Source organism: Ammospiza nelsoni, chromosome 3, assembly GCF_027579445.1.
Source record: "Ammospiza nelsoni isolate bAmmNel1 chromosome 3, bAmmNel1.pri, whole genome shotgun sequence".
NCBI classification, from domain to species: Eukaryota; Metazoa; Chordata; class Aves; order Passeriformes; family Passerellidae; genus Ammospiza; species Ammospiza nelsoni.
Window position 1 is genome coordinate 8,044,144 of NC_080635.1, and position 17,344 is coordinate 8,061,487.

General features: G+C 40.5%; 1 protein-coding gene across 1 annotated transcript in view; it reads left to right on the top strand.

Moving 5' to 3' along the window:
• Positions 1-472: 472 nt before the first annotated feature.
• KIF16B (kinesin family member 16B) overlaps positions 473-17,344 on the top strand; it is a 141,164-nt gene continuing 124,292 nt past the window's right edge. Inside the window, exons 1-2 of the mRNA XM_059469025.1 lie at positions 473-563; positions 16,851-16,920. Coding sequence (XP_059325008.1) covers positions 517-563; positions 16,851-16,920 — 117 coding nt within the window. The 5' untranslated portion in view covers positions 473-516. The remainder of the gene's footprint in view (positions 564-16,850; positions 16,921-17,344) is intronic.

Consider the following 17,344-nt stretch of genomic DNA (forward strand, 5'->3'; position numbering starts at 1 on the left):
CATATATATGTATGTATGTGTCTATATATATGTATCTATATATGTATATATATAATATACGTAGATATATATATGGCTATATATGTATGCATGTATACATATGTGTATATATGATATATGTGCATATATATGACTATATGTATGTATATGTATGAACGTGTGTGTATATATGTGCATATATATGTATATATATATATCTGCATGTATAGAAGCATACACTCCTTCAATAAATAAATATAGCGCAGTGGGTGGCCCTATGGAGAAATTCCCATACACCCACCCTCAGTTCCTATTTCTGCCCCTCCTCTCAAAGCTCCTCCTCCTCTTCCTCCTCCTCCTTCCCCGCCCCAGCGCGGCCGGGCGCACCAACGGCGAGGAGCGTTTTGTCCCTGCGCGGCCGCCGTCCGGGGCAGGCTGGCGGTCGCCATAGCGACCGGGCCTAGGCTGGGGGCGGCCTCGCTCGGCAGCGGCGGGCGGGCGGTGCCGAGGGACGGCCCGGGCCGGCCGGGATGAGCCATGGCCTCCGTCAAGGTGGCCGTGCGAGTGCGGCCAATGAACCGCAGGTGAGTGTGGGGCCGCCGCGGAGCCCGTGTCGCTGACAAGGGGTGAACACCGTGTCCCGGCTCCGTGTCCCGGCGCTGACAGCCGCACCGGGGGCGGGGCTCTGCCGGGAGTTCGGGGGCTCTGCCGGGAGTTCGGGGGCTCTGCCGGGAGTTCGGGGGCTCCCAGAGCTCGGCCGAGCCGCTCTGCCCAGCAGGAGCGGCTGCTGGAGCTCTTCTCCTCCCCGGGAGGTTGGGAAGTGGCTCCCGGTGGAGCGGAGAGCAGCGGGTCCTTGCCTGGGAAGTTGCTTTGGTCCTTCTGCGTTGCTTTGGTTCTTCTGTAGTGACGGAAAAGTTACTCTGGTGAAGATGGAAAACTCTGAGAGGAGGGACCTGCCAAGGATGTCTAGCCAGGCTTCTAAAATGGAAAAAAACCCTGACTTATCTGGCAACAGCAACCTTTTCTACCTGCTTGAGAGAGAAATCGTTGTCTAGTTCATTGGGAGCCATCGTGGTTAAAAGTTATCAGCTTATGCTCAAAAGATGTATATATATCTATATATGTATGTATCTATATATATATAGATATAGAGACAGATATACATACATAGATATATAGATCTATATGGCTATATCTAGATATAGATACATCTCTATCTATATATAGATATATCTCTATATATAGATGTAGATATATCTGTATCTATATATGTATATATAAAACCCAGGCAGTCTGCTGCATTTGCTGTATGGACAGGAGCTCATCACCCACTTCCTGAGATGTGTCTGGGAAATAAACACCATTTTCTTCATGAAATATGTGCATAATATACACGACAGAGTTGATGGTTTAAGTTAGGAATAATATGTGGAAAGCTGTCTGATTCTTCTGCCAGTGCTCTTCCTCTTCCCTTGTTCTGAATTTGTGTAGCCAGTTCAAAAGAAAAGTGGTTTAAAGCCCAGGCAGCCCATCAGGCTCCTGCTGTTCCTCTCACTGGATGTGATTCAGGTGTTTAAAACACACAGTTTGTCACATTCTGAAAGCTGCTCCATATCTTGTTGTTTTCAGTGGGGGAAAGACAAATCTTACGAGAACAGAGCTGATGAAGGTAGGAAGGGGAAAATATTGCAGGTTGGTTTTGAATAATTTAGGTGGTTAGGTCTGGGTTGGTGAATAATTTTGTCACACCCTTTTGGTTCCCCCTGCCTCTCCCTTGGGTCTAACCATGTGGTTCTTAAAAAAGTTAAAAATTATTCTATATTTACACTCCACTTTTCCTTCAAGAATCTCTGACAGCAGTTAGCATAGGTCTTCAGGGTATTAATAAGACTTGTTATGTTCAATGTTTTGGTAGCATGGAGAAGTTTTGCAGGAGGAGTGCGCCTGTGATCTGCTAAGAGACAAAAATGACACAGGAATGGAAAGCACATGGCAGAAGAGAGGGGTGGTGATTGTGATAGGCAGTGGAAGCAGAGATTTGTGAGTTTGCAAGTGTTGTGGTAAAGGAATATCACACAAAGGCTCTGGACGTGGTGACTGTGTTGCATGTAGGAGGATAACTTGGATGGGATTGGATCTGAGCATACCAAGAAAATGATGGAAACGATTTGTGGCACAGTGGAAAAGGGCAAACCTAAGAGCAGGGCAGACAGAGCTGGGTGTGGTGCAAGGGGCAAGCTGAGAAAATGGTTTTTGTCACAGCTGTGTGGCAGCAGGCAGCTTGCTCTGAAAACTGGTGTCTGACCATGCAAACTGGAGAACCTGCCAGTTTAAGCTGCTAGAACCTTGGGGTTTATGGGATGCTGTTAGGTGTTTGTGAAACATTATAAGGAAGCTGGATTTAGTGCCCTGGGATGTTGCTTTTAAGTGTTGATTTTTTATAGAGGCACAATTGGTGTTTGGTGTGGGACCCAGCACTGGAGTCACTGGTGTTCTTCTCTGTCAGTCACTGCTGCACTTAGGCTGGGTTTTGTAAAACCCTAATCCTAGGCCTGGGAGGATGCAGTAGCTTTTCTCTGCAGTGGGAAAGGCATGCCCAACTGCAAGCCAGGAGCAGTAATCATATTTTTCTCAGTGGTTTCTCCGAACTGTTAGAATTGGAAGTGGCCTCTGGAGATCATCTAGTGCAGCCCCCTGCCAAGGCAGGGGCACCTTGGCAAGAGTTCCCTTGCCTGTGTCTTCTCTCAGCTCTGCTCCCTTTGCCTTTTGGGTCCCTGGAGAATTTTACAGAGGAAAAGCCTTTCTGCCTATTCAAAGGATCTTCACAGCCAGGTGTTCCTTCTCCAGCACCACATTTCAAAATCCTTACCATGACACTGTATGGAGTTAATTTAGTTAAATATGCTTTGGTTTGTTTGAAGTTTAATAATACAGCGCAGCTCATTTTATGAGTCATTTTTAATTAGAGAAGGCCCAGTTGATGAATGGTTATAGGAGGACTCCTGCACTAAGGAGCAGTTGCACTGTGTGGGGTCACAGCACTGCTAATTGTGTGCTAAGCCATGAACAAGGATTTTGGAATGAAACCTGATGGGGAGAGGGTTGTTTAAGGATTATTTGCTGTTTTATTGCTTAGCTAACAAACCTTTTTGCTTTCTTCTTCTGTGATTTATTTTTAATCTTCATTTTCTCTGACTTGACCTGTCAAATCCTTAACCATTTAAGTCCTTAACCATTCTTTGAGTAACATCCCAAATTGTGTTATGCTGAAATATTTTGATTCTATCTCTGCATAATATCATGGAAGTATGTCTAATGGCTTTACAGTTACTGCTTTGAAACCAATTGTAGTATGAGCTTAGAAAGTTACTTGGTGAGTCTCCATCTGTCACTTGGTTTCCCTCATTCACCACTGAATTGCCATGACAGCCCTTAAGTCTCTGCTTGTAGCTGTGAATTTCTGTAAAGGCAGCAAAAAACCTTCAGCTGGCTCAAGTCTTGGTTTTTGTCATTGGATAGAAGGGGGGTGAGCTTGGGTGCTTGGTATATTCTGCTTTGGCAAGGTAATGGATTTGGACACCATCACTTCTAAGGTTCATTTTCCAACACAGTCACTAGAAACATTCCAAAGATGGGATTGTTGGGAAGTGTAATTAGCTTTGAGGCACTTTTGCTGACATACTGAACAGATGACTGTGGGTGACTGGTTACTAGTCACTGTCTTTTGCATAGTGTGATATCTGGGATCCTGATAGGCCTCACCTAATTCTGGCTCTCTATTTTTTATTATGCATAGCATCTGCACAGTTCATATAAATGCACTGCTTTATTTTCATCTGTTCATCTGTTTAAAAAAGAGAGAGAGAGTAGTATTTCCTTGCTTCCATTTTGTGTCATGTTTCATCTTTATGTAAACTAGAATTCAATTAGTGTTCCAGGAAGCCACTTTTATACTTTTATCAGTGTCTTGGTTTGAGACAATTTAAAGAAGATGCTGGAATGAGTTATCTCCTTTATGATTCCAATAATCTCTATCCACCAATAAGAAATGAATACTAATACAGGAAAGTTTTAAAAAACCATGGTTTATTTACAAACAGGTAGGAAAAAAATAAATAAAATATCTGCTGCTAAATATCAAACTGCTAGACCTCACCACCCCACTGGAATGTGAAAAACGCCAATCACTTGTTTTTGAAATTTTAAAAGTTTAATAGTAATAAAATGGTCATAAAAATACTAATACAATTAGAGTAATTAAAATTTGGACAATTTGAATTAAGACAATACAAGACAATAAAAACAAAGAGTTATGGACAGTCTGGGTACCTCTTTCTGGGCAAAATCAGCCTGAAAAAGGACTCATGTTAACAGAGGATTAACCCTTAAAAGCAACAGCCTGTTGCACATTCATACACCTCATCCATGATGCATAAATTCCATTCAAGCACAGGATTCTGTCTGGTCAGTGTCAGCTTCTTCCTCTGAATCCTGACAGCATCATCTGCCTGAGTGAGGCAGGAAGAAGTTCATTTCTCCTGATAATGGAGCAATAAATTCTCTTTCTCTGAAGGATTTAGGTGTCCTGTTATAGTAAAATCTATGTATTGTATAAGTGGCCTTGCCCCAGTCCTAGTTGTTCTAAATGGGCTGCAGCTGTGCTGTCCTTAATTGGGCAGCAGCTGTGGCTAATGAAGATAACTGGGTAAAAGGGGGTGGGCTGGCTGGTCAGGGAGAGCCTTGGAGGAGTCCTCATGAAGAAGCAGAAACAACACTGCTGGGAGGAGCTGTGTGTGAGAAAACCACCCAGAAGGTATGGGACTCTAGAAATATGGTAACAGCAATATGAATACAACATCCTGTGGCTGCTATCTCAGTGCAAGTCCTTTCTTTAGGAAAAAAGTATCTTACATAGCACAGTTTCTATTTTAACATTTTGTTATAACCCAAAACTATATTTAACATACTACTTAAGAAAAAAAAGCTTTAGCTTGAGCAAAAATCAAACTGTGTGTGAAGCAAACACTGGGCTGTGCAGAGCCATGAACCTGGGCAGGCAGCTTTTAAAAACGCTCACTCCAAAAGCCAACTTCCTAAAACTCCCAATCCCAACTTCCTACCCCCCCATCCCATTGAGATTCCCAACTGCAGGGTCCTAAAGACCCAGGAACAGATGGATGAATGTAGATATATGTATAGAAGCATACACTCCTCCAATAAATGAATAAATACACCACCCCCCATGGTATATTTATTTATTGGAGGAGTGTATGCTCCTCAGATGGTTCCAGGGTATGTTATTGTGGAGAGGTAGAAGGGAAGAAAATAAAGATAGTGCAGAAGGTAATCTCACAGCTGAGGAGTTGCAGCTGTACCAATCACCAAAGATTAGGAACAGGCCACAGCTGTGTCCAATAATGATGAGTGCTACAAAAGAGTGGCTTAGCTGGGTGAGGGGAGTTGGAGTTTGTTGGCTGTGCTGTGAAGAAGAAGGAGTCAGTGCTGTGAGGAGCTGCCCATGAGAACTCACTGAGAAGGTATGGGGCTTTTGAAATAAGATGACAACGCATTATCATTATGAATCACCCTAAGACAGTCAGTTAAATAAAACCATCTAAAATATGCCAAATAAGAAAAGCTGTTTTGATACTTAGTAAAGGATATGTCAGCTTGATTCTTCTAAATACTGCCACTAAATTCTTGTGGCTCTCAATTTCTTACACCTGATAGCTCTGTTCTGTTTGGCTTTTAACTCGTGCAGTGATAGAGGGATGCAAGCTTTTCCAGACTTTTATCCTGTTTCCTCTCTTTCTTGTATTTGTATAAACTAATTATTGTGCTTAATTGGGTGAACAAACTAAATGAGGGTTATGTGCTGTCCTTACCTGCAAAGGTGCAGCTGACATCAGAAGATGGGTCTGCACTGTGATAAGCTTTTCTCTGTGCTTACCCAGTGCTCTCAGCATTTTTAGGTGTTCATTTAAATGAGTTGCCTAGGCTTTTTTGCAGCTCTCTTCTCATTGCCAATATGATTAAATAGAAATTCTAATTTGATTTCATGTTTAAGAAGGTTTTTTTCCCCTGCATGTACACACTCCAGAAGGGACCAATGGCAGAAGTACCTGTCCGACGCTGTAGTGTTCCATGTGGTTATGCAGCCATTCACAATTATGGCATGAGGACTCAAAGTTTTTCTGTTTGGTAGTGGGGAGACAGAGGAAGTATGTTCTGTTGCATAGAGACAGCTTTTGAGTGACTCTGGGATTTGTTTGGGTTGAAATCTGATACTTTAATCCACAAACACAGTCTGTGTGATTATTCATTACACGTGAGGTTGGCCCTCTTGGATAACTGCTGGGTTACACCTGGAAGTCTGAGCAACTCCTCTGCATGCAGAGTACCTTGAGAAATCTACAACCAGTATCTTATCTTTAAAACTATCTGCTTGCACAATCCAGGCTGTAGTATCAACAGCAGAGTTTTCAATGGCTCAAGTTATAGAGCATTGCAAAAGACAGAGATATAAAAAAAGCTGTTTTGTTTCACAAGGAACTTGTGACTGGAGTGTTTTTGTAGCAGGAAAAAGAAATAAACAGGTAAACAGTGAAGAGCCAGCTGAATTCTTTGTTTCCATTCTAAATGTTTACAAGTATTTTAGGTAGCAACTTGCTGGGAGTATGAAATTTATAATTAAATAGCCATGCTTTTTAGAATTTAGAAGAGAAGCAAAAAAACATGCATGGAAAATGTATTATAAGATTGTCAATGCAGGGAAGAGGGAATGAATTGGTGTTTCAAATTAGAAATTAAGTATGAGTTACTGTATATTTTTCATTTTCAAGTTACTGTGTACATTTTTAATTTTCATAAGCTTATAAAGAGAGAGTGTTTTGACAAAATGTATAACGTTAATGTATCACAGGTGAAATGAGAAATGATGGAGTGATTAGAAGGAAAGACACTCATAGCTAAATACCATATCTGTCTCTGAAGAGATAGCTAGACACTCACTGCTGGTTGTTGCCCTTTAGAGGTGTCCAGAGTGATCTCAGATAACAGAACTCACAGCTTAAATATGGCCAAGTGTTGCAATACTGTCACTTTCTGAACTACTGTACCAATGAGCTTTTATCAGCAAGCTGAGTTTGCTATTTCCTGTGGTAACTGTTTGAACTTCTATTTTAATAATGGTGCTTGATTCATAATCATGTACAATTCCTCTACTATGGAAAGGAGCTGAAAGATCCTTAAGCATAGGGTGAGGCTCTGATGTGCCTGGGGTGAATGTATATCTGTCCTGCCTCCACCTTTTTATGTGGTTGAGTTTGAATCCAGTAAAAATTTACTTTGATGCTGAGTTGGCAAGATGAACTAACTGTTCTCAATGTGGCTTTTTTACCTGGCCACATTTTTGTGTTCAGAACCTTGAGCATATTTCACAACCTTTGGCAGATTTTTCCTTTTTTTCAGATTAGAAACATTTCTCTCCCTGAAATTAAGCTCATTGTGTATATATAATATATTGTGTATTATATAATATAAATTAAGCTGTGCGTATTATGTACATGTAAGTCCCTTCATCAGTGTGTTGTTGGCACTGGATCAGTGCATAATGGTGTAGACTGATCCCAGCTCTTGGATCATGTAAACTTGGTACTGAGAGTGCTTGAAGTCTGAAAGAAAAAGTGTTCTTAGTTTTGTAAGATACATCAAGAAATGTTTTTACTTTCTATCTTTCACCTCTTCAAAAGGAATGAGCTGTAGGGAGAGTTTTATTCTACGGTATGGTCATGAATCCTCTAGGATAGGTTCTGTACTACAGGGAGGAGCAGAGGAGTGAACATCAGCCTGACAATGTCCATGTCATCTCTCCTTAATAATCTGGTGCTTGTTCAGCTGTGGGTTACACAGTGGGGAATCTGACCTGTGTCTTATTCTGTAGGTGACATGACATGATTTTTGTGTGGCCACATGCTCAAGATGTAAAACCTGAGAGTAAAGAGAGGTGAGCAGGACATGCAGATGTGCCTGTTCTCCAGGGACTGTTGCTCCCTGGTTTTGGTGGTACTTGATGTCAGATGTGGTGACAATGTGTTATTTGAGAACAGATATCAGCAATAAATTATGACATAAACATTTGTGATTAGGAAAAAATGCTCTCAAGGATTATAAAAGTCTCAGAGATGGTAGTTGGGCTGCTGTTGCTGCCTGTAGTTCTGGGGTGAAGATGCAATTGAGTGTGCTAGGAATCGTAGATGCTGTATATTGTGATACCTTTAAATGGTATCCAGACAGATCATATATTTGAGAAAGGGTGTAGTAAGCTGAGTTATAAAGCTGTAGACAGACCATTAAAAAATGAGGGAAGGCTGGAGAACCTGCTCTTGAAGCAAGAACTTGCTCACAGCAGAGCATTGACTCAAAGGACTAGAAAATTAAAAAAAAAAAACAAAAAAACCCCAGAGCCTAGTGACCTCACAGAAAAGTGTTGGTTGTCATATATAAAAATAAGAGCTGTCAGAAATCTTACCATCAATACATTTTAAGGTGTTTTTTTTTTGTGTGTGTAAGAGTAGTAAATAGTGATATCTAAATAGTTTAGGCCTGTTTAAGTAGGAATGGAAAAAGAAGTTGTGAGGTGAGGAAAAAAACACCCAAGTTATTTTACTCAGGAGTTTAAGGAGAACATTGCAGGTGTAAAGCAGAACAGATGCTGTTCTGAAGAGCATAAATTGAAGATGGTCTAACCATGTGTTTGGTAAGGGGTGGTAAAGCACAGTACTGGACAGCAGGGTCTGAGGAGAGTGGGCTTTGCTAAAATAAGAAGTCAAATAGAGAAGCCATCAGCAAGGATAAGAGGTGCCTGGGAATTTGGATGCCACAGGTCAGGATATTCTAGAGAAACTTGTTGGACTCTCCTTAGGCTTTTCCACAAATGTCAGCAGTGCTCAAGGGAACTGGAATTAAGGGATTAGAGAAATTTAGGGAGCTGAAAGTTCTAGGCTTAGCACTAGAGGATGCCAGCACTCTCTGGTGTTTGTTTCTCTACAGTTTCTCACCTGTGCTGCAGTACATGGTCTTTAAATGTTAGTGATTTGTTTTCCTCTTCTTTCTATGCCCTTTCTCTCAGTGGTTGATTTTTGAAGGTTTTCTGCTTAGAAGCAATGGATCTGAACCAAGCACTGGAGCTGTGGTTGGTGCTTCCCCCAGCAAGGAAATATCTCCCAAAATCCTGTTTCTGGAAACTCATTATCTGAATTAAATTGGAAAAGATCAACAAAAATGATGGGAGTCCTTGATTCCAAGAATATCAAGCTACCTGTGTCATAACTACCAGGATCGGTTAGGAGATGCAACTCTAAATGTATTTTCAGGGCTTAAATGCTGAAAAGAGAAATTAAATACTTAGTTATGGCTCCTTCTAAATATCTCTGGAGTAATGGAATGAAGCTAATAATGGATCAGCTTAAACAGTATCTAAGGAATTACTGCTGGTGAGATAGTGCAGGTTGTGTGAGGATCTCCTGAGGCTCAGGCAGTTGGATAGAGCTAATACCTTTTAAGAAAGTCATTAGAGGAAATCTTGCTTCAATGGGAAGGTAAGACCTGGCTGACTGTTAAGTAGCTCCTGTGCTTGCCATTTTATCTCACACCTCCTCTTCAGTGGTTGTTGCACAGCTTTATACAGAAAAGTGAGAATAACTGAGGTATGCAGCCTTTAAAATTGGATCTTGCTCTTTTCATGTAGCAAAGAAGATGGATCAGGAGGGAGAGTCCCCAAGTGCAGAGCTTTGTCCTTGTGTTGGTGAGCAGCAAAACTGGAGTGGACTTGTGTAGCCACATTTCACAGAGAAAAGCAAGGCACAACTTCCCAAGAATATTTCTAGGATTAACATTATCTGAACCTCAGAGAAAGAAAAGACAATTCTTATCTCATTTACTGCTCCCTTGTTGTTCACAAGGGAATGCATTGTGGAAGATGATTTACCTGAAGGGAATTGATAATTGGATTTTGATGTGTTTTGATTCACTGGCCAATTGAATCCAGGTGTGTGTGTTGGGACTGTCAGTGACAAGAGGTTGTGCAGTGAAGTGCAGTTGAGTGCTTGGCAGATTCCGTTTAGATGTAATGTAATATAGATGTAATACAATATAGAATAATATAGTATAATAAATTAATTATTTAGCCTTCTGATAAGATGGAGTCCTCCTCATCATTTCTCCTGGACATCAGGCAAAAATCTCTGCTAGACTTGTCCTGCAGAAGAAGCTCCAAGGAGTTTCAGCCAAGCACTGGACTCCCAGTAAGTGAAGAGTGAATCGCTGGGAGTGACAGTTCATTTTCCACAAACCACCACTTAGAGCCTCTGCTTACATGTGCTTATTCTTCTGTCCTCTTTAGTGCTTTAATGCAAATAGTTCAGAAGTTTTCTAAGCCTGTGGATTTGTCACAATCGTTTACCTTGTTTAGTCTGTCTCCCTCCATAGCATTGAAGAACAAAGACCTTCCAATGCCAGTGGGGTTGGAGCACAGTGGTAGCACGGACACACGTGGGGCAGTGTATTTATAGTGGCCTTATGTAGTTTGCAATCCCCAAAACTTTCTGGTCTTAAGCATTTTGAACTTAAAAGCTTGGTTTTAGAATAGTTTTCCAAGTCCTTTATTTTAGTATTATCAAACACATTGCCAGGTTATGTATGCATGTTATATCACTGAAATGATGAACAAGAAAATACCTTCAACTCCTGCTTCTTGTTGAGAATTCCCTGAGACCAGAAGGAAAAAAGGTGAATAAGTCTCTCTGAATTGTAGCTTTCCTGAGGAACTGAAGTAAGAGAAAAGTGAGTCTGCTTGTTTTTCAGGCTTTGTTTATTTGAAATTAGGAGTAGTTATGAAATAAATGGGATTAGCACTCAACTCTTCTAACCTAACTGAGCCTTAGGACTTGAAAGACTCTTAGTCTAAGTCTGAGTGTCTGAAAGGCAGGTATTATTGGTGAGAGCAGCTGGTTGAAGAGCAAAATACTCTGTTTTGCAGAGGCCATGAGTACAAAGCCAGGGTTATTTACTGAGAGAGGGTTTTTCAGAGTTATTTAACAAAAGGAGTGCATAGATGGCACTCAGCCTCTTAATTGCTGATGGGCTGAAGTTCTTATTGTTGATGAGTCAGATACTTCAAATATTAGCTTCCTGAAGACTCTTATCCAAAGGGTTTATACTGTAAATGCAAAGCAATAGTGAGATACAGAAACTTGGAGTGCACTCATAATTTTTCTGTATGCTTATACATTTGAAAGATATTCGTACTCAGATAACTGAACTCATTTATTGTTCTGTTCAGATTGTTTCTGTGTGTCTCAGTAAAGGAAAAAATCACAGTAGAAGAGCCTTATGGATTCCTTGAGGAGCTAAAAGAGCCATGAAGTCAGGCTCTCAATTTTTTCCCCAATGAATTTCTAATTTGCAGACTTCTACCCCAGAAGACAAGGGCACTGCAGGGCAATTGTGAATTCCTGATCATGTTTTGCTGTACACAAGAGGTTAAGATAACACTGTCTTTGACTTGGGATTGCAGAGCTAAAAGGACAAATTGGAGGAAACAAGATATTAAAAACAAGTACACAAAGTATCACGTGGGCTGAAATCCAGAAGTCCCATTACCTTCATAGGGGTATAATAGTTACAGCAGAATTCCAGAATGTCATCCATATCAACGGTTGTGTTTGAGGTTATATTTTATGTTGCTTCTGCCAAAGATGGGCTTTTGCTACATTTCCTTAAAGGCTGCTCTCAGAAATGTGTAAGAAGAGGATTCACATGTGGCTATCTTAAAACTGTGCAGCACTAGTTCCCACTGGTGAGACCATTACTGAACCTGACCAGTATGCAGGCAAAGCAGGAAAGTTGCTGTTGAGGTAGTCTTCTACTTGAATATTGAAGTTTTTCCAGATTATTGGGAGATCATGGTGCATGCAGATACAGTAACTTTAGTTAGCTGCTGTTTATATTTTAAAGTTTTGCGTATGTGGCCACTCACCAGTTGTGATCAGAGTTCTTGGAAGGTGGAGCTACCTAAAAGATTATATTGTATTTGTGGGGTGTTCTGTGGCAGGAAGGAATGATGAATATGACTCAGTGTTCTCAGAAGGCTAATTCATTATTTTATGATACTATATTATATTAAAGGATAATATACTAAACTACACTAAAGAATACAGAAAAGATATTTACAGAAGGCTAAAAAGATAATAATGACAACTCGTGATTCTTTCCAGAGTCCCAACACAGCTTGACCTTGATTGGCCATTGAGTCAAAAGAATTTACAGCAGAAACTAGTGAAACAATCTCTAAACACATTCCAAAGGAGCAAAACACAAGAGAAGCAAATTAGAAAACAAATTAGATAATTATTGTTATCTTTTTTTTTTTTTTTCGAAGGCTTCTCAGCTTCCTAGGAGAAAAATCTTGGGCAAAGGGATTTTTCCAGAAAATGTGAATACCACAGTATTATTACAAAAGAATTTAAGAAGCAGATCAGGTACATGATTTAATATAGTGATCAATCTGTATGTGTTACTGTGAGTGTGCAGAGTTTTCCCAAGAACACTGGAAATCACTTGACAGAAGACAGCACAAAGGCACCTGTATGTTCATATTTTAGGAGCATTACTGCAATATATGAAACTGCTGGTTTTCGGTGTTGCTGGTAAAATTTATTCTTATGGCTGAAAGTGTTTAATCTAGGCTGTCCTTCGTACAAGAACCAATACATGTGTACTAGTATAGACTTAGAGATTATTTCTGTTTCATGTCATATACAAGATTTCCCTTGTGTCTACATTCTCTGTCACTGGATTTATTGTTCTGGTTTCAGCTGCACAGCGGACAAAGTCCTGGGACTAGCAGAACTCTCCCTTTTAATTCTTTTCAAAATTTGCCATTTAAAAAAAAAAAAAAACAGTAGAAGGGAATGGGGGTATCATAAATCTGCACAAGCAAATGTTGATCACAGAAAACCCTATGGCCATATAAAACACCCTTTATGGCAAAATTCTCTTTTAAAGTACCAAAATGGTGCAGAGTTTCTGTTTCTTACTGAGACAAATGCAATCTGATCATAAGGAAGCTGTTTCTTTTCATTTCAATCCCCAGGAGTTTTTTCTTCTGTTTTCTTGTTTGGCTGGAAGTGAGGTGAAACTGAGGAGCTGGCACAGCTCATCTGTCAGCCAGCTCGGGCTCATTTAGGGCTTTGGAATCTGCTGGCTGCTGTCAGCTGGGTTTGACAGCACAGTAAAGGTCTTGAAGATAATGAAGATGTGCTGTCAGAGAAAATGGGCAGCTGTCAAGAGCTCCAGAGCTCTCCTGAGCAAGGGGAGGCTGCCACCCTTATCAGCTGTCACTGGTGCCCTGAGAGCTCCTTTCAAACTGAGCCTGAAGCACTTCTGACTGCACTTGTGCTGCTTGGTGTGTAATGTACAGGTGTTAACTTTAACATGTTCATATAACATGGCTTCAACCATTTAATGATGGCCTTGGAGCCATATTAGTCATGACTTGGAGATTAGGATTTGGAGATTCATTCAGCTTTTTGCTGTGTTGGTCTCAGGGAGCTTAGGAAATGCTGTGCTATTGCCCTGCTGTGATTTCCCCCCCTCTCCCCATTGCTCTTTCCTGCTGGAGTTAATTGCTGGATGACTGGCTGAATTGAGCAATACTAGAGGGGTAATTGCAGCACTGGGCGGGTGAATTTTCAGCTGTCTGTGCCAAGAAACTTGCCTGCATGATCACTTTGTCACTTGGTTATGAGCCAGGGGATCACGGGTTGTAAATTTCCGTCCCTTGTGATCCTGGAGCTCCACGTGGTGCATGAAGGAGCAGTGAGAACATCCTGGAGGCTGTCCCTGAGCGCTGCTGTGTGAGCAGATTTGGCTCAGGAGGAAGCAGGATTGCTTAAACCATCAAAGCCTCAATTGTGAGCCTGTTTTGGCAGCTGGTCTCTTTATATTATTTTGTGATGGAGGCTGGAATTTGCAGGGGCACAGTGTTTGGTTAGTGGCTGAAGCTCTTCTCTGGATGAGGTTGGGCAAGTGGTTCCTGTGGATGCTGGTGAAGGTGCTGGAGGGTTCTCCTAGCCCTGAAGGTTACCCAACACTGCAGTACAGTGTTTGCAGCCTGAACCTCATCTTGGGGTGGCTTCATCATGCTGGTGTCCCCATCATCTGTCTTTTTGCTCAGAAATTGGTTTTACAGCTTTAAGCTAGGCTCAGAGGGAGAAGGACTGGCATTTTTTTATGCTGTGTTCAAAACACAGAGATAAGAGTTTGGCTTTCTCTGAGCTCAGTACTCTCTGAGTTCTCTACCACAGAGAAAAGAGAAAGAAATGGGAACTTTTTTGCTGGTTTTCCTTGTTAGCTATGGCAATAAAGGTTTTTCCAGAATTGTTTTTTATGGAACTGTGGAAAATTCTCATTGTGAATACTTTGCTTGGTAAATAGTTTTTTTCACATTTCTCTAAGGAGATTATCTCCCAGACTGGTTGGGGAGGGGTAGCTGAATCCTGCCCTTTAGAGGAAACAAATCTGTCCCAAACTTTTAACTAAGGTGGAGCTTTCAATGAAAACTTTTTGGAAGTGACTTGGCCCTGATGAACTGCATTAAATGAGTGCCTGGAAATAACTGTCATCAAGCAAGACATTGTTTTTTTATGAGATGCTCTTAAACTCTGTATGTGTACAATAAATTATATGCAGCTGTCTCATATTAAAATGAAACTTGGGTGTTTGGTTCTTGTTAATTTTTTCTTCCACTTCTTTCAGGTTGGCTTATTTATTCTGAGCCAAGTATTCCTGTTTTAGGTTGTCTTCTCACTACTCCTCCTTCAGAAATGCTGAATTCTATTTATGAGTTGTATGCTAGTGCTTTCCAAGGTCCTTTTTTAACACTTTGAAATCCTCATTCTTCAATAATGTTTAATAATATTATCACAAAATTAATTACTTTAGGCTTCTCAGAATTTTGTGTAGTTCATATATGGGTTTTAGACTTTAAATGTTTTGTACCATTATTCCATTATTGGGTAGCTTTAGCAGAGTAATATGGAGACCTGGCTAGGTCTGGGAAAGAAAGCACTGACATACTTGATTATTTCCCCTTGAATGCCTTAAACATGAAGAAATAAAAATACCGATAATTCTGGACCAAGGTTCTTCCTGCCTAGAGTCCTTACAGACTTCCTAGAGGAAGCAATTACAGTTTGCATTTGAAACAAATTTTTACAGTAGGATTGACCATTTAATTGGGCCAAATTACTTGTCACACCTTTGCTGAACAAATAGCTGCAGACAGGTGGAGAGTGTGGAAGAAGCAGGATGGCTGGGAGTCATCCACAGGCTGCATTACTGCAGTGCCAAGATCTATTTCCTGCAAAAAAATACCATTGGACACTTTTCTCAATTTCCCTGTTTATTATCTGTAGCTGTATTTTGGTGTTTCAGTATCTTAACCTAGACTAGTAATCATAAGACATACCTCAAAGTTTTCCATGGTAAACCTGAATTCAATTGTATAATTAATGCTGTAATTATTACAATTTTCTCTGTCATTAGCTCTAGAAAATAACCTAATGTGTTGATATTTGCTTAAGCATTTTTATTTACCTAATCTTTATTCATTAATGTAGATTTTAAAATGGGTTTTGCTTTTCTTTACTATTTCTGCTGGAAAAATGAATATAAACAGAGTAGCTGGAGGACAGAGACTTGGCTCATCTAGTGCGCCACAAAGAAGAAAAAACACCGAAATCCTGAACTTGGTTGTCCTGTTATTGGGAAGAAGTTTCTCTTTTGCATTTTGTGCTGGTGCAAGTGAATATCCAGTAGTGTGAAGCAGCACTTTTTAGCTTTAAAGCCCTCTGCTTTGCTCTGCACTGGCCAGGCACACCAGGGGACTTTGCAGATGACTGTGGGACAGGTGTGTCAGCATTTGAAGAGGGAGGTTTTGTGTGCTGTGCACCTTTCCCTTGTGGCTCTTTTTTCCCTGTGCATGTTTTCATTAGCACAGGAGGTGCTGAGCTCCAGGCTGTCATTCAGGAGCAGCCTGTGTTGCTCTCATGAGTAACAATGGTGAAATTGCATCTCTGGCAGCAGGTTGGTACGTGCTGGGTTTAGGCACCAAGCTCACAATTTTTTATGGTATTTTTGAAAACAGTCAGAAACCATTGTGAAATAAATGCAAGTGCATGAAAACACTTCTTTGGAACTGGAATTTTTCCTTCCTGGCATCCTTGTGCTTTGGGAAGCCACAAACCTGTGTGATTCTTTATTGGCAATACAGCCTCTCTCCTTTGCTCCTATGATGCATCAGAACTCAAAACACAGGCTTGGTACCTTATTTCTAAAAGAGTTTTAAAATACTAAGTTTAAACATTCAGTCCCTGTTAGCTAGACTATATGGATAAGTGGGAACTGCTGCTACTGGAATGTTGGTGAGAAGCTGGGGCTTGTGATGTTGTGTTCTGGTTTGCCCTTCCTTAGAGCCATGCATTTGACTGACCTGGGTTTTGGATCAGAGTACTTCCAATTAAGAACAAACCACTTAATTGACTTGCAGAGTTAAATTTCTGAAATGGGTTTCCTCACACTTCTGCTCTGTTTCTGGATGAAGGAATTTGGAGGCAAGCCCAAGTGCTCCAAATATATGCCATAGAAATAAATAAACATTGGGCACAAGAATTAAAAAATAAAATAAAAGTTAATTAATCTGCGAATTGACTGTGGCAGGCTGATGGGTGGAAATATGACTCTGGATAACTGTGGTATATTTTATTTAACCTACTCAAATCTGTTGTTTTTTGGTTCTGTTTTTTTTTTAGGGAGAAAGATCTTAATGCAAAGTTTATTATTTCAATGGAAAAAAATAAAACAACAATCACAAACTTAAAGGTGAGTAAACACAATTTATAAAAGGAAGTTGTGACTCAATAGCTGCCAAAATATGACTGGACAAAACAGTGATGCTTGCTGCACTGTGGTCAATGGCTCCTAGTTGTTAAAATTCAGTGTTAAAGTAATGTTTTGGGGAAACCAGGTTACACTGTTATTGCTACACTGTGGTTTTCTGAAGATCACTCTGTAGGCTCTAGTTCATAATTTCTTCAAAGGTTTATCACTCAGGTCATTACTTAGCTGGGAGATGAAAGCCAACAATAGAATAGAGGTGTGTTTCTGATAGCTATAAAATCTCTGTTTCATCTGTCAAAGTCTTCTGAAATTGCCATGAAAATGAGCCAAGCCCAAAGTACCCATCCTTTGCTATAACCTTTTGATGGTGTATTTTAACATTTCTCTCAGCAAGAGAAGCCATGTG